The 24411-nt window shown below is 34.2% G+C and overlaps 2 protein-coding genes across 3 annotated transcripts; both read right to left on the bottom strand.

Moving 5' to 3' along the window:
* Positions 1-816: 816 nt before the first annotated feature.
* LOC133863519 (serine/threonine-protein kinase RIPK) lies at positions 817-3122 on the bottom strand. The gene is made up of 5 exons (XM_062299487.1): positions 2496-3122; positions 2237-2372; positions 1981-2117; positions 1778-1901; positions 817-1523 (listed from the first exon to the last, which is right to left on the bottom strand). The coding sequence occupies exons 1-5, from the start codon at positions 2880-2882 to the stop codon at positions 946-948; spliced, it is 1362 nt and encodes a 453-aa protein (XP_062155471.1). The 5' UTR covers positions 2883-3122; the 3' UTR covers positions 817-945.
* A 9829-nt stretch (positions 3123-12951) lies between these two features.
* On the bottom strand, positions 12952-24098 carry LOC133864145 (exportin-T). 2 transcript variants are annotated; one of them, XM_062300381.1, is made up of 15 exons: positions 22001-24098; positions 21674-21763; positions 21477-21566; positions 21223-21327; positions 20612-20671; positions 20098-20160; positions 19914-20009; positions 18519-18683; positions 17277-17450; positions 17070-17135; positions 16875-16973; positions 15485-15631; positions 13573-13745; positions 13378-13421; positions 12952-13269 (listed from the first exon to the last, which is right to left on the bottom strand). In XM_062300381.1, exons 1-13 carry the CDS (start codon positions 23723-23725, stop codon positions 13653-13655), a joined length of 2973 nt encoding a protein of 990 aa, XP_062156365.1. In that variant the 5' UTR covers positions 23726-24098; the 3' UTR covers positions 12952-13269; positions 13378-13421; positions 13573-13652. The 2 variants fall into 2 exon arrangements, with proteins under 2 accessions (XP_062156365.1, XP_062156366.1); XM_062300382.1 differs by having other exon boundaries at positions 13573-13742.
* Positions 24099-24411: the final 313 nt, after the last annotated feature.

Below are 24411 nucleotides of genomic sequence, written 5' to 3'. Positions count from 1 at the left end.
AATTTGTAATCGATTCTCTTTCTATTCATCTTTTCTTTATGTGTTAAGTTAGCATGGAATGACGCAAGGAAAATCAAAGTAGATGATTTAGCATTTTCCGTACTTGTCCATTTTTCTAGGGGAAAAGTCTATTGGCAGGTGGCAATTTTATATATATATATTCATATTTATTATTCAAAAAGATAAGTCCAAAGTCAAAAAGATATAAGGGACGATGATATCATCATCGCTGATATGTTATTATCAACGATAATATGTTTAGTTTAGGTGCTTAAATAATTATGAGCAACGAAAATTAACACCATCAACAACGACATTTGTCAATTGTCGTTGCGTAACAACGTATTAGTGACGACTCTCTTTGTCTTCCCTAATAATCTTTCTCAACAGGGTTGCGAGAACTTTCGTTTTGTCGTCACTGATGACCCATTTTCTTCATCTAATTAATGCTTTGAACCTAAACTAATGTCTGTTATCCAGTCTCAAACTAAAAAAGGTTTTAGGTTCAAAATTGGGTTCAGAAATGGACTGGTTCGGTTTAGGACGACTTGGTGGGTTTGTGGAGGGGTGGAAAATGTGAGTCTAGCCCAAAAGAAATATCGTCTGTGAATGCTTTTAGTGCTGATGATCATGGAATATTGACTTCGAAATTCGGAATTAACAGGGATTAATTTAGTGGATCAGCAGAAGAATGTGGTCTAATCCCCAAAATTCAATGAAAGCTAGAAGATTTGAACAAAATCCAGCCAAGAATATGAATAGAAATCATTTATACAGTTCTCAGTGGTGGAAATTTTAGTCCTTATGACAGCATAATTTGGAAATTGAGCATTGGTCAAATTTATTTATTTCACTGAAACTCCTACAATTCCCACCATTCACAATGAAAAAATATCAAACACAAAAGTAATATAATTTGCTTTCATGTGTACACAGTATATATGTTTATGAGTTGCTAACTATGCCCCCCTTTGGCCCAATTAATGGTTCTAGTTTGAGAGAGTACAAACTAGTCCCAAGAGTCTTATACAAAGCCGTATCAGAATAGACAGCACGAGACCTCAGTGACTTGATCCGACGTCTATAACTACGACCTTTGCCGTGCTGCTGACGGCCCTTCTCTTTCTTTTCTTTCTCTTGATGATCTCCTGCCATGCTACTTTCACTGTTTGATTCATTTGGTACAGTGTAAACGAAGGGTCCAATGGGGATATCTTTCAGGTCCAACAGAGGCTCTAAGGTCTTCACCACATGGCTCATTGTGGGTCTTGACTTTGGGTGCTGGCTCAGGCATTGGTAAGCCAATATGGCTACCTTTTTAGTCCCTTCCATCGAGTACTGCCCTTCAAGCCTGGGGTCTATTATTCTGTCAAGTTTGTGGGGATCCTTCAGAAGAGGCCTTGCCCAGTCTACCAAATTCTGCTCTCTACTCGGACGGTTCTTGTCCACGGATCTTCTGCCCGTTAGTAGCTCTAAAAGGACTACTCCATAGCTAAATACATCGCTCATAGTCGTCAGATGACCTGAAAATAACCATACTCTCATGTTATTGATTTTGAAAGACGTCTATCCGTTTCTGATCGCTATTTCAAAACATGCAGCTGAAATATAGCGATAAAAATTATAGTTTAGCATTTAAAATCGTGCGCTTTTTAAAACACAACCCATGCTTGCAATTTGGAGCGATACATTTTCTGTAATTCGATTCAAAATCTCACTGCAAAATCACAATGTCTTGATTAAGTCTTACAATATTGTTGGGAATCGTCTGTATTACCTGTCATGATGTATTCAGGAGCTGCATAGCCTTCGGTGCCCATGACACGAGTTGTGACATGAGTGTCATCCCCTTCTGGTCCATCCGTGGCAAGCCCAAAATCAGAGAGCTTAGCATTGTAATCCTGAAAAGTACTTTACTGTCACTAATATGTATATATATGATGTGAAAAATGGCTAAGAAGATATTCAAGTATATATTACAGAGTCTAATAAGATGTTGGAAGCTTTAAAATCTCGATATATGACTGGTTTTTCTTCTTCGTGGAGAAAAGCAAGGCCTTTTGCTGCTCCAATTGCAATTTTTATTCTTGTTAACCAGGGCAAGGTTGCAGAATAACCTGCATTAATCAGAAAACATTGAAATTTGTATCAGAAAATTTTAAAAAAAAAATTAATTGAAGTAATTAACACAGCAAATTTCAAACAGCAACAGTTTTTTGGAGGCATATTTAATTACCTCTAAATAGTTGGTTTTCTAAGTTGCCACGCTCCATGTATTCGTACACAAGTAGCCGGTGCTCGTCCTCGCAGCAGTATCCGATCAAGTTCACAAGATGGGAGTGCCTTAATTGCCCAAGATATATAACTTCAGCCTGAAGAATTAACGAAGATGATTCTAACATGGGCATTTTTTTCGTCACTCTAAAAATGTGAAATATCTTCTTTCAAGAAGAACATATTGAAATTAATGGGTAAAAAAAAAAAAAAATGCTTACCAGCCACTCCCTGTGGCCTTGTTTGCCATTCAAGTCCAATACCTTGACAGCCACAGGCTGAGCTTCCAAACAAGGCCTAAGCTTGTCATCAATGAACCCCTTATATACCGGACCAAACCCACCTTCACCAAGATAATTACTCTTTGAGAGGTTCTGCGTAATAACTTTGAGCTCCTGCAGAGTAAAAACATGGAGATTTGATCCAACAAGAGACATTGATAGATCACTCACGACCGAGAAGGAGGAGTTGCTTAAATCGGACATCGACAACCTGCGGAAAGAACTGTGCTTGGAAACTGGAAGTTTTGGCTCAGAGAGTGGGTTCTTGGCCTTGAAACAACTGGGTAACAAGCTTTTCAATGTGATGGTATTTCTGATGAAAGCCATAGTTTTGATGATCCTAAACTGTCTCTCTAAAGCTTAAGGTTGAAGCAATTTATTGAGAAAGATATGGGTTGGTAATTGAGAAGACTAAATACAGAAGTCTATGACCTAATGATGACCGACCACCTTCTTTTTTCTTGCTGGAAATATATTCATTTGTAATCCAATATGGAAATCTTTTTGCTCTAGAAGAAAATCCATAATCTCCCAAGCAATACTTTTATTTTGGGTCCTCTAAGTCTATTGGGTAGAGAACAAAAATGACCTTGGCTCGATCAGGCTTGACTTTGAAGGTTGACAGCAGCAATAGGTTTTGGAATCAGAAGGTTCCTTAAATTATTAGAAAAAACAGGGCCATGGATTATTTCTTTCAATCCTATCCCTAAAATTGTCACTTTTTTTTTAATATATGAAATATTTTGATTAAAAAATTATATGTTAAGTGACAGAAGATAAATTTATGGACGGAATGGTAAGAAATTCTTTGTAATTAATTTCATGTGTCTGCCTTGTGGGAGCCTATTTTATGTGCCAAAATATCAAATATCCATCTGCCTTCTCTTTTCTTGATTCTTTTCTCAAGCTGAGCATTAATGCACTGCCTTCTTTCTTTGTCTTGCACTTCCAACACGGGTTCATGAATTTGAAGGGTGTAAGTCATGAATTGAAACCCTATTTTTTGTTTGACCAAAAAAGGAAGAAAACTGTCTCAATATTGGGAAAAATGAAATTTATTCAATTAGGATTACATATATAATCTCCAATAAAAAGGTAAAGGGAAGTTTGTTTAGGAATTGAAACCAAATTGCTGACATTTGTCCGACATGTTTAAATTATTAAAGAAGCTTTTGTTAGGTTGTCAAAAGAATAGAGAAAAATCGAAAATAAGTTAAGTTTTTAAAATTGATTAATCTTTTCTTAGATTTCTCATTCTTGTAATATGTTTCAAAAAGAGTAAAGTAAGTTTTCTTCTGTGGATGAAAGAGTATTTCATCCACAACTGTGTTGGTCAACCTTTCTTTTTGGGTTGGAGTCTTTTGGAGGAAGTTAATTAACTAGGAAGTCTTGGCTGTGATTTGCAAATAATATCACTTAAACTCACTAATAGGTTCCTCTGCAAAAAAATTAATGTTAGAAAATTCTATTGGACTAAAAATCTTAACATAGAACTCAAAAACTGACAAAATAGAGTTCTGGAATTGGGCAGGATCGATCCTGGCAAGGGGGGAATGATTCTGTCAGTGGACCTCTCCACATGTGCAACATGTGAAAGAAATCTAAAGCCTAAAAGAAATAAAATGTGGAATAATAAAATAAGAGAGACCAAAATTTTACATAGTTCGGTCTATAATTTACGTCCACAGAATAAAGCTCAAAGGGTTATATTGTTGCTGTTATTGCTGGACTAATTTACAATACAAATGATCCCTATTTATAGGGATATAGAGAAAATACAAAATGGTATGTAAAGAGAATATAATTAAATCAGAATTAAACGTATTCAAATCTGATTTGATTATAATTAATTACAATTAATGAGGATTAAATCAAATCCTCCAAGACCACAAATGCAAATAATGGGCTAACTATAGGCTAAATATACAGTATCAATATATTCTCTAACATCTCCCTCCTTCTTCTTCGAGCCAGCTAGGAGCTAAATAGGCATGGGTTTAAAATAAGATCACAAATGCCAAAATACAAATAATGGGTTAACTATAGGCTAAATATAAAAGCCAACAATGAGGTAAAATAGGTCTAGGTCTGAAACAATACCACATAAGCCAAATATACACGGGAAAACTATAGGCTAAAATAAACATGGGTTTGAAACAATACCACGTGCCAATAGATGGGTTAATGACAAAAACAATGAGCCAACAAAGGGTCAGAATAATATGGGCAACTTAGCCTCTCTTTTTTCTTTTTTTTTCCTTTTTTCTTTTTTGATTTTCTTTCTTTTTCCTCCTTTTATTTTTTTTTTCAACTTTTCATCTTCCCGAGACTACCCATTGGGCACTCACTACCAAAACTACATCTTTCTTCTTCTTCTTCTTTTTTTTTTTTCTTTTTTTTTTTTTTTCAACTACAGCACTACACCACCTGTATCAATCAGTGCATAACAACCAAACTTGATACCTTACATACGTGTAGCAATCCAAGCACATCCATCTGTATCATGTTGAACCTAGAACGATCTTCAACCCATGAAAGTGAATCTGCCAGAAGTGAGTCTCACGCAATTCAGATCTGAACATGAGAAACGAGGAGACGACGGAGGCTTGGTGGTTAGACGGTTGGCCAATGAGCGGTTGGGTGCGGCGGAACGTGGCTGTCTGGGATGAGATCCGTCGGAGATGATGGCTGGACTGGAGGACAGTTTCTCAAGTGCGCGCGGGAGAGGCAGGTATGGCTTGACCCCAATGAGTTCAACGAAATCTCCATGGCCTTTGGTTGTGCTGAGACAGCCAAAAGGTCTTTTTTTTTTTTCTTTTTTTCTTTTTTTCTTTTTTTTTCAGGAACAGTACATAAAGAAGAGAAAACTTGAGTCTGTTTTCCACATTAACAGAACGAAAAGGAAAAGAAAACTTGAGAACAACAATTTTTTTCTTTTTTCAATACCATGCAAAATCTACGGTGTGGAGATCTGCAAAATATTGACTATCAAGATAAAAATGAAATACAAAGAAAAACGAAAAATTTCACAGGATTATTGAATCGAATATTGGCGTTAGTCTATAGCAATAATACCATGAAAGAAATCTAAAACCTAAAAGAAATAAAATGTGAAATAATAAAATAAGAGAGACTAAAAATTTTACGTTGTTCGGTTTATGACCTACGTCTACAGAATAAAGGTGCGTTTGGGAATGCGATTTCGTAGAGAAAAATTGCGATTTTAAACCAAATCACAAAAAATGAACCGTTTGGAAATTGCGTTTTAAAAAAATTGCGATTTGAAAACGTAGAAAAGTGCTTATTCAAATCACAGGCAATGGGGTGCTTTTTTTTGAAAATGCAGTATTTTAAAATGCTATTCTACAATTTTAAAAGTCAAACTGCGATTTTGCCAAACGCTTAACTGTGTTTTTAAAAATCACTTTTTTTAAATCGCACATTTTAAAATCGCTATTTTAAAACCGCACTTTTTGAAATCGTTAAGCCAAACAGACCCTAAAGCTCAAAGGGTTATATTGTTGTTTTTATTGCTTGACTAATTTACAATACAAATTATCCATATTTATAAGGATATAGAGAAAATACAAAATGGTATGTAGAGAGAATATAATTAAATCAGAATTAAATGTATTCAAATATAATTTGATTATAATCAATTACAATTAATAAGGATTAAATCAAATCCTCCAATATACGGAGAGTACTGTAATAAACGGTATCAATATATTCTCTAACACGTACGCTTAATTAGATTTTTGGAAAATCTATATCCTTTTAATTTACTTATTAATCGAGTGAGTAATGTTTTTTGCATAACTTTTGTACAACTTTTTTTAAAATCAACCATTTAATATTTAGGACTCACATATAGAAAAACAGATCTAATAATTAATCATTAAAAAAAAATTATTAAAGTTTTAAAACGGTGGGTTTCAGTTGTGGTTGAAGATGGGGTGGAGAGGCAAAATTACTTGATGCTTTAGGGTTCCTTTAATGTAACTTTCAATTTTTCTCTTTCTTTTCCCAAAAAGTCTTAATATCTTGAGATTCAATTTTTTTGTAATTTTTTTTTCCTGTAATTGAGCCTTAATTAAATAGTATTGACTAACCATTTTACCATAATGAGGGCCATAAAAGATTTTTTTTTTTCTCTTTGTTAAATAAAACTTAATTATACTATTACTAATTGGGATCTTATTAATATTCCACTAGGAGGCTGCCTAATTAGCCTAGCCAATATATATAACTAGGCCATGCCTTTATACGTGCGTGGCGGATTCCTAACATTTTCCTCTTGTGACATAACCCAAATTAAAGTTATCTCCAATAATCTTGAGTTAGCTAATAATTTGTCATATGATGGAGTAGGTATGTCTTTAAATCCTAATTTGACAAATGACACATAAAGACAAATAAAATAAAAGGAAAACAAACAATTCTTAACCTCCCATTTCCAACATGTAGCTGGCACCATTGTTGTAAGAGATACCGTACACTTTCCTGATGGACGTAAACCACTCAAGACAACTTGCATTTGCGTGTCGGGCTCGATTTGACACGTGTCGATACAAGGTATAAGTATAAGACTATATAGATCAACTATAATTTGACCCATTTAATTCAAACCCCTAAACTCTAGCCCTTTAATTTTGTTGTCAAAAATCGTCGGCTATTATGTCGCGTGTCGGGTTCGGGTTCGGATCGTGTCAAAGCATAAGTATAAGACTGTATAAGTCAACCCTAACCTGACTCATTTAATTAAACAGATCAAACTCATCAACTCTAATTCTTTAATTTCGTGTTGAATTCGTGTCAGATTCGCAGTTCGTGTCAAAAATTAATAACCCAATGTAAACGGGATAGACATGCATTTGTTGCATCATGCGTGGATCGCTAACAATTCGTGCATACAGCAAATATGATAGAACACTTACAAGACTTACCTGTCGGAACGAGGTTCAAACAACCTGTCTACTTATTAAAGTAAATGAACTTATTAAAACTCTCTCTTGCATGCTCAAATTAGAGCCGTATCCATCCAAGGAAGCCACTGTGAAAGTAGACAGCAATGGGGCCGGTCCTTAACGTCGTTTTGCGGGGACTTTACGGCAACATTGGTTGATGAGAGTGACGAGGATAGCATGGGTCTTGGCCGCTAGTATTTGTTTTACGAGTTTGAATATGACGTGTTGCTTATTCGCAATTGCTTAGCGCAGTGCATGGAATTTAGAATTTAGCCACAATTTTCACTTTTTTATATTATATTATATTATCAACATTGATCAACTTTCAACGTTAATTATAAATGTATGATTAAGTGTAAAGAAAATGACAATGAGATCGATAATATATAAATATAAATAGGACTAAAAGCTTAATTAATTACCAATAGAGTCGTGGAAACCTCGCAAGAATCTTCATGGTTTTTGTTTTTTTTCTTCTCTTTCGCCATCACGTCGCTGTCTGGTCAAATTGAGGCTGCGGGCGTCCTTCAATGGGGATGGGCTTAGCTTCTAATGGAATCCAGGCGGGAACCAAGTCTAAACGCATCAAATTAATTGGTACGGTAATATTTAGTGCAGAAGATAATGTGAAAGGAAAAGAAACAATGATGACTTCTTTTTTTTCTCTTTCTTTTTTAATGGCTAATGCAAAAGATGATCTTAACTTAACTGCGTTTCACACTCGACAGACAGATCGATCGAACAAAAGAGGGACTAAAATTCTTTTGAGAAAAAAAAAAAAAAAAAAAAGAGTAAAATCTGTCGTATAATTTGTTTTGGTACTACCGATCGCCTCCTCCGCCGTAACTCGGTCGAGTACAAAATCGCAATTCATTTGATCTCGTATTCGACATGGTGATTAATTTTAATATCAAATGATACAAACTTTGAATAACCTTCACTTCTAAAAACTAGCTTGCAAGAAAAAGACGATGAGTACACATAACTAAGATTTTACTTAACATTCGTGAGATATTTAGGATCGCAACATTCGCTCTCAATCCCAAACTTCTAGAACACAACCCAAGCTAGTTGTGACAGATATTCCAAGGAAAGTACCTGGCAATTCTCAATAGACTAACGCATGAGTGGCTCAAGCTTTAGACAAATAATTATACAATTGAATAAGGCCTCCAACAAATAATTATACAATAAATTTGTATTTTTTAAAAAATAAAAATAAAAATGCATTTTAAGGCTCTAATATGTTAACAAGTTAATAAAATACTCTTTAATTAAGGCCCGCACTTAATAATTGTACAATAAAGGTTATTTAAATTTTAAGACTCTAATATGGTAAAAATTTAATAAATAGTTTCTAACTAAAGCCCTCAATCATGGTAAAAGTAATTAAAAATTAAAAGTTTCATTATTCACATTCAAAAAAGACATCCATAAATTCTTGAAAAATTCCACTTATTTACTTTTTCTGAAAGCCTCATTTTTACATACATGAAATTAGTCCAACATGCATAATTTTTTCTCCAACGTTTATTTGAATTAAATATTTAGAAAAATATGAAAAGTCTTCAATGTGCATAAATTCTCATTATTTGTGTTGTACATAATATTTAGAATTACACCATCAATGAGTTTTCAATGTCCAACAATTTTATTTTTTTTTGCATTATGTTCTATTACACATTAATCTTTATATAACTTATTCCCATTTTTCTCTTTATTTTTCTTTAAATCTTATTATTTCATGTCTTTGAATCAAGTGATAATTGATAAGTCAACCTATATCTAATAAGTTATTAAAAAAAATTAAATTTAAAAAAAAAAAAAAAAAAAAACAACAACCTCACTTAAACTTATCGCTTTTAAGCCTCAAAAGTTGATCGAGTCGTCCCCAACTAACCTATGTTACATTTGACAGGCATAACACATCTTTATCCAAACAGGCCACATCCTTGTGATTAAGTCCAATTTACGCCACCAGTGAAGTCCAAGACTATCACAGATATATCGATCCTTAGGTGTCAAAATTGCCTAATTACCAAATCTCACGAAATAGTAGGTGTGAGATTTTTTTGGGGGGGGGGGGGACAAAAAGTTGGGCAGGGACAATACAAATCATGAAGTAGAACAAGTACTTGGGCATGGACTTGAAAGCCAAACAGGGGACCATGAATGTGGCCCATTAAACTGGTAATTTCTTGGCAATTGTTGTGACATTTAGGTATATTTAGTCCTTAAGCAATATTAATTGAATATGATTTAGGTTTGTTAATGAGATTATTATAAAGAAGATCTAAACCATAATGTCTTGTGAGTTATAAACTCTAGTTCATAGTCAGTAATAAAATTAGTCATTCCATCAACTTTTGATTGATAAGTTAGTGTGGTTAGAATACAATAAACTGGACGACGTTAGTTGTTATTCTATTAATTAATATTGATTGAATAACTTGAACTCGCGTTTTCTTATAGCATTGGCTTTCATTCTTGAGAGGAATGTGAAGTGTATGTCACTTTGGTTCATTTAGGAGTGTGATCTTTTATGGTCAAAATCACTTTGCGTTGCATGATCACATGTTCAAAGCAATGTGAAATATCCCATTGAAATAGATTTACTAGGGAGTAAAATAAAATATACTCAATGAAATATAATTTCAAGAGTATAAGAGTAATCAAGAGATTAAATCAATAACTCAAGAATTAAGAGATAGTGAAATAAAGTGACAGTAAACTTTTTATATTGGCTTTAATTTCATTACGGATATTTCATAGAGCGGTCAAGTGCAATTATAAGAAATTAAGGGAACTCTTGTTTAATCAAAAATAAATACTATAGTGCAATTACAACATTTTAGTGAAGTAAGTTGTAATTATTGGTAACCTAGAACAAGTCATCGGATGACAAGTATCCTAAGCCGATTAGAGCTAATTTTATTTTTCCTTTAGGTCACTCTTCAAGCTAATAATTACTTTTTGGGTTTGACCTAATTGCACAAGGAGTAGAACTCCTAGTAGACGTGCGACTTGGTGTTAGTTTAAAACTTGGTTTCCAAGTCCTATTCTAACTATGATTCACATGTTTATTTAAAAGTGTCTTGTGTTCAAGAGCCCATATTCTTTGGCGGAGTAATGTTAAGGAGCATCTTTTTATCCTTCAAAAGTTAATGTGGTACATTAACTTTTGAAGGATAAAAAGATGACAAAAAATTATTCCCGACATTACTCCTCTTTTGCGTCTATTCAAAATTAAGGATAAGATCCAAGAGATCCGGAGAGCAAACCCTAGCCCAAAAAAAAAAAAGTCGTTCTTGAAAGTCTAAAACTTAGATATGCTCCCTCTACTAACTCTAGTTGAAGCATTTTCATTTCTTTTCTGCCCTTCGTCGTTGTGGTGCCCATTAGTGATATCAAACCCCCTTTACTTAGTTTTGTTCCCCTCCTTTTTTGTCTTTTTGCTTTTGTTTGTTGTTTAATTGTTTCTTTTCAGTTGTTTGCTTGTTTCATTTGCTAGAGAGAGAGAGAGGGAAGGCCGCAGAGCAAGAGAAAGGCAAGAAATGGTACAAAACCATGTGACTTTTACTTTGCACTCTCACATTAATCCTATTTCTTTGTGCTCAGGGTTGTACAAACAGTGTAGTTATTAACCGTTAATAACCGGTAACCACTAACCAGATAACCGAAAAATCAAAAAACTGAAAACAACCGCAACCAAATAACTCGATAACCGGGTACCCTGGTTGCAGTTACGGGTTACAGGAGTTTAAGAAATTGATTAATAACCCGATAACTGGTTTATATATATATACATATATTACAAACAGGAAAAAAAAAATGTAAATAATTAAAAAAATATATAACCTAATTAAACTTGGTGATTAAATGGAAGGGTTCGACATAATTACGTTTATGTAAAAAAAATGTGCACGCACAAAACTGGTGTTCATATTGTATAGTAAAAATTGTAAAATTGGTTTGGGTTATGGGTTATGCATTTCTTTTCTTTTATTTCTAATTATTTGTGTTTTCTGTGCGTGCTTAATCAGTAGAATTGGTGGACTGAACCCCAAATACAGGTTGCTTAACCAGAAGGCTTGGGAATCTGTATATTTGCTGCGTGGTTTGTTCTACAGATTGCCAATCAAGAAATAATTAATATATATATATATATATATATATATATATATATATATATATATATATATATATATATATATATATATATATATATATATAGAGCCTAATTAATAATTGTATGGTTGTTTTTGTTTTCAGTTTATTATGCTTTGCACGCCAGCAAAAACATAAAAACAAATGAGTAGACTAATCGAATTGCACTAATGACTTTGGGTAATTGATTGATTCTTAACTTTTTCTAACCATCAAGTGGTCAAAAGAAGAACAAAATTAAAGAAACATTTTTTTTATGTAACTCTTTAAGAATAATTTTGCAGCCTGCTTTTTGGGGAAGGTGCTATATCAACATCAGTGTTAAAACATTTTTTGATGTGACTCTTACAGTCTTGCTTTTTGTGAAGGTGCTATATCAACATCAGTGTTGTCTTTCGCAATACTAAGTGTGAAAGACAACACTGATGTTGATATAGCATATATATATATATATATATATATATATATATATATATATATAAATGATTAAAAAAAAATTAAAAAAAAATCAACAATATATAAAAATCAGTTATCCGTTTAATAATTAATTTTTAATAATGGAATAACTCGCGGTTGGTAATAACAGGTTGCAGATGCAGTTATATGAAAATAACTGCGATCGCAACCGGTAAATTGCGCTCCCTTCAAAATTGCATGGTATGAACAACCTAATTTAAGGGGAGAGACAAAAAAAAAAAACAAAAACAAAAAACAAAAACAAAAACAAAACAAAACTTCACAAAATCTTACCCCCTTAAACTTCCATGCGTTTTGAAATTACACCCTTAAAGTTCAAAAATTTGATTTAAACAATCGAACCTCTAATTTTTTTTTGCAATGTATCCCATCTAGTAGAATTTTCCGTTAAATCCTAACTGATGCCTTAAAAATGACCAAAAACACCTTTTGTTATTTCATTTAATAATAAAAACAACGACAAAAAAGTGAGTATTTGACTGGTGGGTCAACAAAACCATGGCAAGGTCTTCATTCACGGCAAGATCACAGCATGACCGACGTTGAATAACCTTTTCCTTTTTGCTTTAATTTTTTTTTAACTTTATCAAATTTTTAATTAAAAATCAAGGGTAAATTTAAAATTTTATAAAAAATTTATTGGTATAAAGATCATTTCACCCCTTTCCCAACTCAAGGGTGTCTTTTACATCCAACTCCAATTTTTTCAACCAAGCTCGACCTTCATATTCAAAGGAATAAAGTTCTGTACATACAAATTTTTAAAGTTTTAGATAACTGGGATCTTGCTCATAAAAAATAAAATAATAATATTAATAACAACTTGATCTACGAACTAAGCCCCAGCAGTCCGGGCCGGGGGAGGGTGGTGTTGTTGTGGAAGAGAGAAAAAAACTTGATCAATTATGACTGTAAGCGTATGAATATTTAACCACAAGAAAAGGAAAATATATAATTACTGAAGGAAAAAAAAAAAAAAAATGAAGATGAAGAAGAAGATATAAACAGAACATAGACAAGCTTGATCGCAGGCTAAGCAGCTCCAGACTGATGGATGTGGCCGTACCTCCATAATTAAGAAAATTTCTTCCGAAAATTTACAACTGTGAAACAAGAGAAAAAGAAAAAAAACTGAGCCAGGTCACTAGTATTTGTTTAGGCTGGTAGAGAATGTACCATATTTGGTTATTAGAGCAAGTATATATCAATACCTCGTCCGAAAATGGCCGCACAAAAGTTATATACACAGACAACCCTGCAACATCACCAGCGTAAGTACGACATAAAAAGCATTCTTCGAGTGTAGATCACTAAGGTGACATGAATATCTCAGTAATGGCTGTAGTTACCTTTGTATTCATATAACACAAAACAAAAACAGACAAAAAAAAAATGGCTGTGGTTACCTTTGCCGAACAAAAATGCGTCGCTACAACTCAGGAGCAAAACAAAAACATGAAGCCCGGGAATACAATAACATTCAATGCTATCTGAAAACAAGGCTTCCATTCTGCTGCATCCTTAAATTTTCAATGAGCGACTGATAGAATGATTTCAAGGCCTTGATATCACTACCCTGCTGAAAGGAACATTTGAAGGCAGAGCAAAAATTAGAGCAGTTATGCCAAATATTAATTTCCTCATTCCTGTAAGCTATATATCTATCTACTATAGGGGGAAAAAAAACCCTGTTGACTAGTTGTAGATCTTTACTGCCATGGAGTATCAATTCCAGGGTCATTCCTGTTTATGCAAAGGAAGGTTCAGTGCCCCACATACTCTCTATAGTCTGGTTAGCCATGCTTAAACCATTAAATCTAAAACCAACAGAATAGATTTCTCTCCATACCTTAGGGATAGGCTCAAATTTCAGGCTAAAATATTGAGTTTGGGCTGGTTCTAGCTTCCGCCCAAGACTGGGCAAACCTAAAGTTTCCCTATGGTTATTTCTATTTTTGAAGTTCATTGTTGTGTAAGTATGCACATGCAGATACATATTGTACTTCAAATTGCATGATTATTTCAACATAAAGACAAATATCCTTGACTAGGGTGTACATGTGGATATCCGAGCGGTTATTGCGACTATTACGTACGGTTATTATCCGCTATCCACATATAGGTTTGCTCTATTTTAAACGCTTTTAAAAATAATTTTGACCGAATTTCAATCTTTTGAGCTTGTTTTGAAAATATAATGCAACACCAAATATATGTAAAACCGTGAAGAAAAAAGGATGATGGATACGACCTCAAAATATTCACGGTAATCAAATGCTCCCAAGAAACACCCTTACGTTCTTTTATACATAATTTAATGAGCATAACAATCAAGCCAGCAAACATAAAAACACATAAATTACAAGTTCAACATAAAAAACATAAATTGTCTAAATACCATAAGTGGAATATATATATATATATATATATATATATATATATATATATATATATATATATATATATATATATATATATTATCCACATCCGCATACCCTAAAACCACTATCTGTATCCATACTAATGGATAGTGATTTTTGTTATCTGCATCCGCATGTGCAGATAATAAATACGAGGGTTAATATCCGCCTGCATGTACACCTTATCCTTGACCATGACCTTAGATTCAAGTCACCACTTTCAACTAATTACATGAACCAAATACCAGATACCAGATACCAGCTGCTTAGTTGATAACATCCTAAGGAGTTTTTACCCTAAACCAGGTTGAAACTCAGACCCACCTCCACTACATGATAAACTTAGGTCTGGCTGGTCATAGGAATCGGATACTGCAAATTGAGCTGGGGCTCTACAGTAATAAACAGAGCTTGGAGTAATCTCAACCAGGCTCAGCCTGCCAAGACTTTCATTATGTTCTATGACAATGAACCAAGCACCAAGGGCAAAGACATCCCTAGTTTCAATTCTGCATATTTTCTATGGTGGTCTCACTTGTAATCCAGATCATACATAAACGTGGCACAACTTGCATATAACCATGGGAAAATTCTTATGAATGTATATAGCAACACTGTTCAGGAGCTAACTTTGGTTCCATCACTAGATGGATTACTTTTTATCAATTTATATCAAAATTGATTCTAACTTATAAACAAAGAGTAGGCTTAACACCACAAAAAGAACTTTTTCTTTATAAAAAATAAAAAAAAAAAAGAAAGAAAAGAAAGACACTACGACCTTTTTTTTATATGAACCAATGAATGAACATGTTAATGTATTAAAAGCATTCGCAGAACACATTATATCCTGGACCAATAAATTCTTAATTACATATACTTGAGTTACTTTTAATACCTGCAACCTCTGACAGTATTGCTCTGCCAAATCTTGAGAGCAATGTGCAGCTGGAAAACCTTTCGATACAAAATGAATGAGAAATTCATCGCCAAATTTTTCATACATGACCTTCTGAGCCAGCACAATTTCTCCAAACAAAACAAGCTGCCAAGTAAATTCAAAATAAAAATTTCTTATCAGGACAAAGCAATTAAGAGATTAAACTAAGTTCTTTGACAAGTACCAATAGATAGTTTTTTCCTTCTTTTTTTTTTTCCTTTTACTTTTCTTTGAGTACTAACAACCATCAATTAAACATCCAGCTGTCTATTTATTCACCCAACTGACATCAACCCCTGCCTTGATGAATTCACCATGGCCCCATTTATTACCATTAGCTTTTGAACATTACAACAAGAAATTACTATTAAATTCAGAATGAACAAATCTAAACAAGGATACCAAAAGAATAACACAACTTGGTTAGTACTTCTTTGATCATTGATTATGTCCCTATATAGTTGAAAATCCTATTAATACAATGATATAATTATGGAACTCAAAAGAGTAAATTACATTATCTTGTTTCACCATATTGTTATACCATAATAGTTCCTATAAATAAAATTTATCTTAATTAAAATTTAACACCTCAATCCCATTACATTTTTAACTGCCCCTAGATCCTGAAGGCTGTTCACAAGGAGTAGGATGCCTCCTTGCTAGTGCAACCCTGTACTTTTTTTCCGTGTGCTAGTGCAACCCTTCGTCATGTAGCAAATCAATTAAAAAAAAATTGTATGTATACAACAACAGTAAACTCATTCTCTAGCTTCTCTACTTATACCATACAATGCTCATTTTCTAGTTGGAACAGCATTTCTCTACAATGATGACTACCTTTAACCTGCAAGGCAAGTGTCAATCTAGAACTTTCCAAAATCACCTCCCACTTTACCAACACACTGTTGGTGTTTCCCACAACATCCTTCTAGGACAGATCAACATAATAACCATTGATTCCCAAGTAAAATAATTATTAGTCATTGGATTTCTTCTCTGCTAACCACTTTATTGAAAACCCAGGCAAGGAAGATGAACAAGCTACAGCGGCCAACCAAACGCCCTTCTCATCTGGGAAGGGAGGGAGAAGGACAGGCTGATAACTATGGCGATGGGGATACACCCAAAATAACAACAATCAGTAGCCATTTAGCTAGATTGTTTACTAAAACTTAGAAGTTCTGCTGCAGATCTTAACCAATCAAAAGGCTCTGTTACACATTAAATATGTAGTGCTATACATCAATTACTGGGTAAGAAGCTTAGATGATTATCTGATGACCACCTAAAATGTAAGAGACAATAAGCAGGAAATATTTCAACCAAAAAAGAATAATAAACTTACAGTATTTGCATCACGAAACTCGAACGATTTGTCAAGCAAGCTATACAAACAACAATTTGTTGCAAAGGCCTCGATTATGAATTTTTGGAAACCAGGGACCTGAAAATGATTCATCGTTGAGTATGATGAAGGGTTTAAAAAACAAAAAACAAAATCTCCAACAAAACAACGTTTGTGAGGGAACTTAGAGATTACCTTTTCTTCGCCACAAGGCCTGGCACACCAATCTTTAATCAATGTAATAAATATCTGAACACATGCCTGAGTAACAGAGAATAACAAGTTCAATTCAGATTATGACTATTCTTGTATGTTAGAAGTCCTAACGGACCTAACATGCAGTCAATCAAAATGAAGATGACCCAAACAGTACGAAGAGAAAAACTTGAAAGTATCACACACCTTTCTTACAAGAATATCCCTATGGTTACAAGACGTGTACAATAGCAACTGCATCATTGGATCCAAGTAGGCCCTACTTTTGGGGGACAGAAAAACAGAAGACAGATTATGTGTAGCTATTACATGAAGAAATGTATATAATCCTTTCTGAAGCTCCTGCAATTCACGGATTTCCTACAAGAAAAAAACAAGGGAGTCATGACATAATCAGAGTAATAGAAAAAAGCAGTTACAGAAGTTGAAACTTAGTATGTAGAATGCCTGAAGTGAATTTTCACTTTCATAGAATCATAAACATTGCAATCAATCAATATTCAAGATGTAGATATAGAGAAATTTTCAAAGCTAATAATAAATATTTTGCGTATAAAAACAATTCACTCCACTACCTAAATTTGTAAAAGAACTCATATGCTACCTGATGCAGCTTACAGACAAAAAGTTGAAACTTAAATATTCAAGATGTAGATATAGAGAAATTTTCACAGCTAATAATAAATATTTTGCATATAAAAACAATTCACTCCACTACCTAAATTTGTAAAAGAACTCATATGCTACCTGATGCAGCTTACAGACAAAAAGTTGAAACTTAAAATCCATATCATAGAACTTTTAATGTTCAATACAATAATTGAAAAGCCAAATTTCATATTTTTCCTAGTTTTTTTCATCCTTGTTTTTTCCTTTTTCTTTTCAATTCATAAGCATAGAAATAAACCAAGAGAAATTAGGCAAGCAATAAATGCAAAATAAGAGCCAGCAAAGATTAATCAACTTTTTCACTAGATGGTATATAGATGAACATTTGATTTCCCAACTCTATAACTTAGAGAGTACAGGAATTGATTATTTTTTTATTTAAAAAAAAAAAGGTGATCATTTTTTAAGAAAAATATCAACAAAGTGCATTTGTTTATAAAAAAGTGAGACTAAGTGATAAAACCCCCATATTTACTAATTTGAACTTGCATCACTGTCTGTGCAATTCAATTCAAGTGGTAGCATGACAATTCCTTATCATACAAAATTTAGTATCAACTTTAAGCACTTTAGATAGTTAAGAACAATCATATAGAATAAGGCTTACAGCTCAAGGGTCTTCAAGACTTGCGATTAAAGTGAACATTGAGATACACAGTGTTGTATATAACAAACAAGTCATGAGCACAGGCTGCAAAAGCATTCATCTTATGAAGAACAAACACCAAGAAAAATTTCACTGAATTGGTCTTCCTATACCTCAGTATTGGTTCCAGGTCCTGAAGGAAATGCATCTCTTGGGATAACACTAAATATCCTCCCAGTAATAGCAGGAAATACTTCTTCCAATATATCACGGAACAACGTGTTGAACTTACATATAAGTTGATTGAGTAACAAAAGAAAACCAACCATCTCCTTTGGCTGCAAGAGAAATAAAATCTAGAATTAATACCACGATGTCATTAGGCAATCAGCAAAGTGATGCAGAAATTGATAATCACCCGGGATCAGAATTTAGATAAAACATTCCTTCACAGATTAACTACTGCTAATGAGACAACAGAAATTCTTCCATTAAACTGAAAAGAGAAAAGGGGACAGAGATATATGTGGAAAAGACAGAGATATATGTGGAAAAGAAATAAAGTTAAGGATGGTGCCAAACAGTTTCAATTATTATACGTATATTCGACATACTTAGAATATGAGAGGAAAGGAAGCAATCAAACTGATTGTCTAAATCTATCAAACCAACTAACATTTTTGTTTGCTTTATTTTCTCTCTCATATTATAAACAAAAAGAGAGATATTTTATGAACGCATTTATGAGGCCCGAGATCAGAATTATAAATGTATAACACTAACAAAAATACCCAATACAGAGATATTAATGCTTCTTATATTCTATTCAGATATAAAACAGCAGAGAGGGGGGATGTATCCAATCAATTCAATGACAATAACTAATTTGAGCTAGAAATTCACTAAGCCTTCTCAAAGCAACAAAATTTATTGGAAGTAATGTGCTGCAATTCTAATGGCGATTCTACAAGTAGGTGGATTAGCAAATCATGCAGTAAGACAACAAAAAAATCTCAGTGAACAAGCATCTTAGGAGGGGGATGTCAAACTATTCAAAGAAGAAAACCACCCCCCTCTCAAACCAGTGACAGGATGGGACAGCATGAAGCTCCCTTGGTCATCATACAAATTAATTAATCACATTATATTCCATGTTATACCACATAGAATCCATGCTTATTAAAGAAGGAACTACAACTGCATAAAAAACCTGTGACAGGATGGGGCAGTGTGAAGCTCCCCCGTTTAAACTAATAATGTAAAATCCATGTGACACCTGGAGATTCCAAACTTATATTGTTATATTCCCTTTAGATGTGCCTGAAAGTTATTTCTTAACCGAACTCCAATAGTTAAGTACTATCTGCGCCAAACAGGGTTAGGGCAGAGCGGGCTACCTCTTGTCTCCATCTCATTGGCATCCCCTAGTAATGTCACCACTAGTTACCGAAACAAGCATTCTTTGAATGTATCGCAAACCGATGAATATACAAAACAACTGATTGGTTCTCAAATTTAGATATAGGAATGCAATTAAATTAACCAACCCAATCACAACTATGTTTTACCTCACTTTCTGCAAGCAGTTGCTCCAATGCCTTGGGGAGGTATGGGAATACAGATGCTCCTAAAGTTTCCACCATGCGATGTATAAATGACGTGACCTGAATGCCAAACACACTAGCATCAGGTAACAGATGCAGTTGATAAAATATCAAAACAATGTACTTCCATGGACATGATCTAACTCACCTTACTCCGCAAAGGCTCTACCTTTGGAAAAACGACAAGAACTTGGAGAAGAACATCCAGTGTCTGAATCAAAAACAAAAAACAACAAAAGCATTTTGTTAGCGTGAAGAGAACGAACAAGGACAAAACACCCCTACAATCATTTCTGCAGCAAAAAATATACTCCCATCCATTTACAGATTATCAACAATGAGTAAATTAGGCACCACAGGAAAAAGTCTCCAGTTGAGCAGCATTATACTTCAGTTTTTTTGTATCTCATCCAAGCAAGAAACTAATGAAATGATAAAATAGTTTTCTTTTTTGATTAAGGATAAAAAGATTAATAAGCAATTAATCAATTGGAGGTGGAAGACGACCTAAAAATGGCAGCATCTAACTGTCATATGCCCCCATGAAATTATCATAGAACACGGGAGTGTTCATCAAAGACTTAATGAAGACTGATGCTAAAAGCTATGAGGATGATTCACATAATTCTTCATAGAAAAATCAACATAAGAAAGATGCTAACCTGCTTGAACATGAGACCAATTGCTGGGCGACTAGCAGTTACAAGGCGCTCACTGAAACCCTGAAATACATATAGATATATTGAGAATAATTTTGCAAGCGTATTAAGTTAGAACTCCAAATCCTAATCCAAACACAGTGAAGTTAGGAAAAATTCTGAGTGTTTTTCCAATTTCACTACTGTGAAGAACAAAAAGAAAGGGGGAAAAAGGAATACAACTTAAAACTTGACATACACTGCTAAATACATAAGCAAGTTCAATCAATTAGGCTCAGAATATCTATGAAATCAAAATAAGGTGACTGTTTTTTTAGTAAAGAGTTGTATTAGCAATCATGAGGGGCTTTATAAAACTATGGAAGGCAGAACAGAGGAAAGGCATTGCACAATCATTATATATAGGACAGAAATTTTCTACATGCCAGAAGCACATGCTATTAAAAAAACATGTGCCTCTTACATGCAAGGGACACATGTCACTTTTATAAGTTGGTTTGTATGAGTTTCCTACAAACCAGCTTATAGGAAATTTCTGTCCATATATAAAATATACAAGGCAGAATGAAAAGGTACCAAGCAACTTATTAGAAGCTCATAGAATGGAAAAGAACCTTGCTGAGAGAATTAATTGCCATGATTATTTGCTGGATAACAGCAATTTTTGCAGGAGCCTCTTCCAGAGATAATAATTTTGCATTCATGAGCAACGCCTCAACCTGCATTGAAGGATGATCTTGTCAAAAGCATATATATTAAATATTAGTTGCTTCATATTTTTGAATAAACAAAGAAATTTTTGGGGGCAGGGGAGGGCAGGAAGCTCCTACAAAATTGAAGATTCCATTAATAGAATTTAGATTAGAACCTGTTGACAAAGAGGAGTGAGCAATGCAGAGAGGTAATCAGATTGCTTTTCCAGCGGTACATCTTCCATCCCAATCAATAAGCCAATTGCCTGCAAAGGGTACAAATTAAAACAAAACAAACCACCGGAACCTCTAGAATGAATTTCACACATATACAAACACAAACTACAGAAGAACCATGAGGGCAAAGGAATACCTCAAAAATGTGACTACCATCTTCAGATCCTGTAAGATCTTTTGATGCATAATCCATACTTGTAAATCGAGCAACTGTGTCTTGCAGGCTCTGAAAATTCACAAAAGAATAAAAAAATCATAAAATAAAATAAAAATCAGAGGACATGGAAAGAGAAAGGGAATGATTAATGGCAAAATCAATCAAACCAATTGGGGAGAGAAAGAAATAGAGGGTAAACTATATAAGGCAAATATTCACACAAACGATATATGCAATAAAATAAAATAATATAATATAATATAATATAATATAAGGTAGAATAGAAAAAGATGACCATTCAATTACCTGCAAAATTGTCTCTATAAAAGGCACAAGCTTAACTTTCAGCAATTTTACAATCCTCATGAACAGATAACTTGCCCTTCGGCTGACATTGATGTTTGGATGGTGTATACCTCTTTCATCAAGAAAGGCAGCCAGAACAATAGGAATATATTGGGTATTCTCCTGAATAAACTTCATATATCTTGTTACTGTCTCTAGATACACAAGGGCAACTAGCCTATTAGAATGGCAAGGAAACCTAGTTGATAAAAGCATTGGCACCAACTCACGCAAAAGTCCACTTCCGGTTCGCATCGACTCATCACTTATCGACTCCCCTAGAGCATAAAAAAGAGAAAGTGCAGCTTCCACCTCTTCAACATTCCTGTCAGGTGAAGATGCAACAGCACTAGCTAATGAATTTCTGATAAATACCTGAGTAACATCAGGAGCTACACGATTCACATTACGAAGCAGCACAAATAAATCCTTCCTAAACTCCACCATCCTATCTTCCTCCTCCCTCCCAATTTTATCCAATATATCGAGATTATTGCGGTATGTAGGATCATAGCGAATATGTGTCAGGATCACTTCTAGTATCTGACCAACGTGAAGCAGTTGCTTCTCCCTTAAAGGAGAGAGGCTTTTCATTGTGCCAACATAACTCGAAAGAAATTGCACTATACTAAATGCTGCATCAACCTCACAGTTCTGCATTACATAAAAAACTGAAGGCAAGACTTCATTCAAAAGCTCCATTGAAACACCCTTCGCTTCCTCAGAATTTAACCGTTTAAAGCATTCTAGAACTTCCGCTGCATACCCACTGAGCAGTGCAGCAATGCTTGAAACCAACTCAGAATCACCATCTTCAGCAACCAACCCAAAAACCCGACTTATAGGAAGATTCTGCAACAGTAACAGTTTAGATTGTGGTTCCATCCGCTTAGAAACCACTGCCAACAAACATGCAGCCGCAGCACCACGGAGTTGTTCCGACAGCCCACCAACCAAAATCAAGTCAAACAATAGCGGGATAAACACATCATTCACAATCAAACCAATGTCAATCCAAGAAATGTAGCTCCTCATTGATTCTAATACACTTGTACAGAGTTCCTGATCAGAATTCCTATACAGTGACACAATGTCATATGACGCTCTCACTATCTGAGCCACACACTGCTGCCTCATCGCATCCTTAATATGCGTGGCGACCACCAACTCTTCAGGCGTTCGCTGATAGTCCAAACTAATCACTTCATCATCCAACGCATTCAAAATCCGACAAAACATATCTATCACCAGAACCCCTTTGTGCAGGCGATGCAAAAAATCAACAAACACGGAGGACCAAATTAAAGGATACTCAAAATAAATCAGAGTAACCAAAACCTGAGCAAGCTTGTTCTTTATAAATGCAGGACCCTCTATAACCCTAGCAACATTCTTATCATCGACAGCTTCCAAACACGCTATCGAAAACACTGATTTTCTAATGAAAAACTTCTCATCCGGACTCATGGATGCGTACCGGAACCGAATAACCTCATGAAGTGTCTGTAAACACCAAAATTGGACCTGAACTATGCCTGAAAAGCACAATTTATCAATACAAATACTACAAATTGAAGGTTTTTCCTTGATTTCATCACAATAATCCTTGGCCTTCTTTTTCAATCCTTCATCAATAGAACCCGATTCATCGAACAATATAAGAATAGCCTTCTCCAAATCATCCATTCTTCTAAAACCCCTAAAAATCCTAAACCTCAATACGCTTTCCTTTACTTCCGCACACTTTTTTGCATAAACAAAGTTTTCCCAGGAAAAAAAAAATTGACAACTTTTAGCTTATGGGTTTTTCTCGCAATGTCTCCGGGGTTCAAGATTTGGATGAACAGTGAACAACACCAAGGGATTTTGAGAGACCGATAGATTGAGAGGTTTGTGAGAACTTACCTCAATTTTGATCAGATCAATTGGGAGATCTTTATATTGTGTGTGTGCTGTGTATTTAGGGCTAGGGTTTTTCTTTGTTCGTCTGTATTGTCTCTGCTTGGTTTTCTGTGTTGGCGAGCACACACTAGGGTTTGGTCAGATGGGGTTTATATTTATAGTTTAGTTTCCCCGAGGAATATAGGAATATACAGTCATGGCTAGGAGAGGACCGGAGCTTTCTAAAGACGGCTTAAGACCGACTGTTAAATTACTAAAAAGGGCTAAATATCTTTTATCCCGGTGTTTAAATTTTTTATTTTTTTTTTTTGCCTTTTATGTTTAATTTCGTATTATATATGGTACTTCGTTTAAGGTTAAAAATAAAAATAATACTTTCGTTTAACTTCTATCTAAAAATTGACCAAAGTCCGGGTCATTGGCCTTAAAAAATTAACATGTATCTCTTGCCTAATTAAAAATGAGAAATG

The sequence above is a fragment of the Alnus glutinosa genome, chromosome 3 (assembly GCF_958979055.1).
Source record: "Alnus glutinosa chromosome 3, dhAlnGlut1.1, whole genome shotgun sequence".
Lineage (NCBI taxonomy): Eukaryota > Viridiplantae > Streptophyta > Magnoliopsida > Fagales > Betulaceae > Alnus > Alnus glutinosa.
The sequence above is the reverse complement of the archived record's forward strand: the minus strand, read 5'-3'. Positions and strand labels throughout refer to the sequence as shown.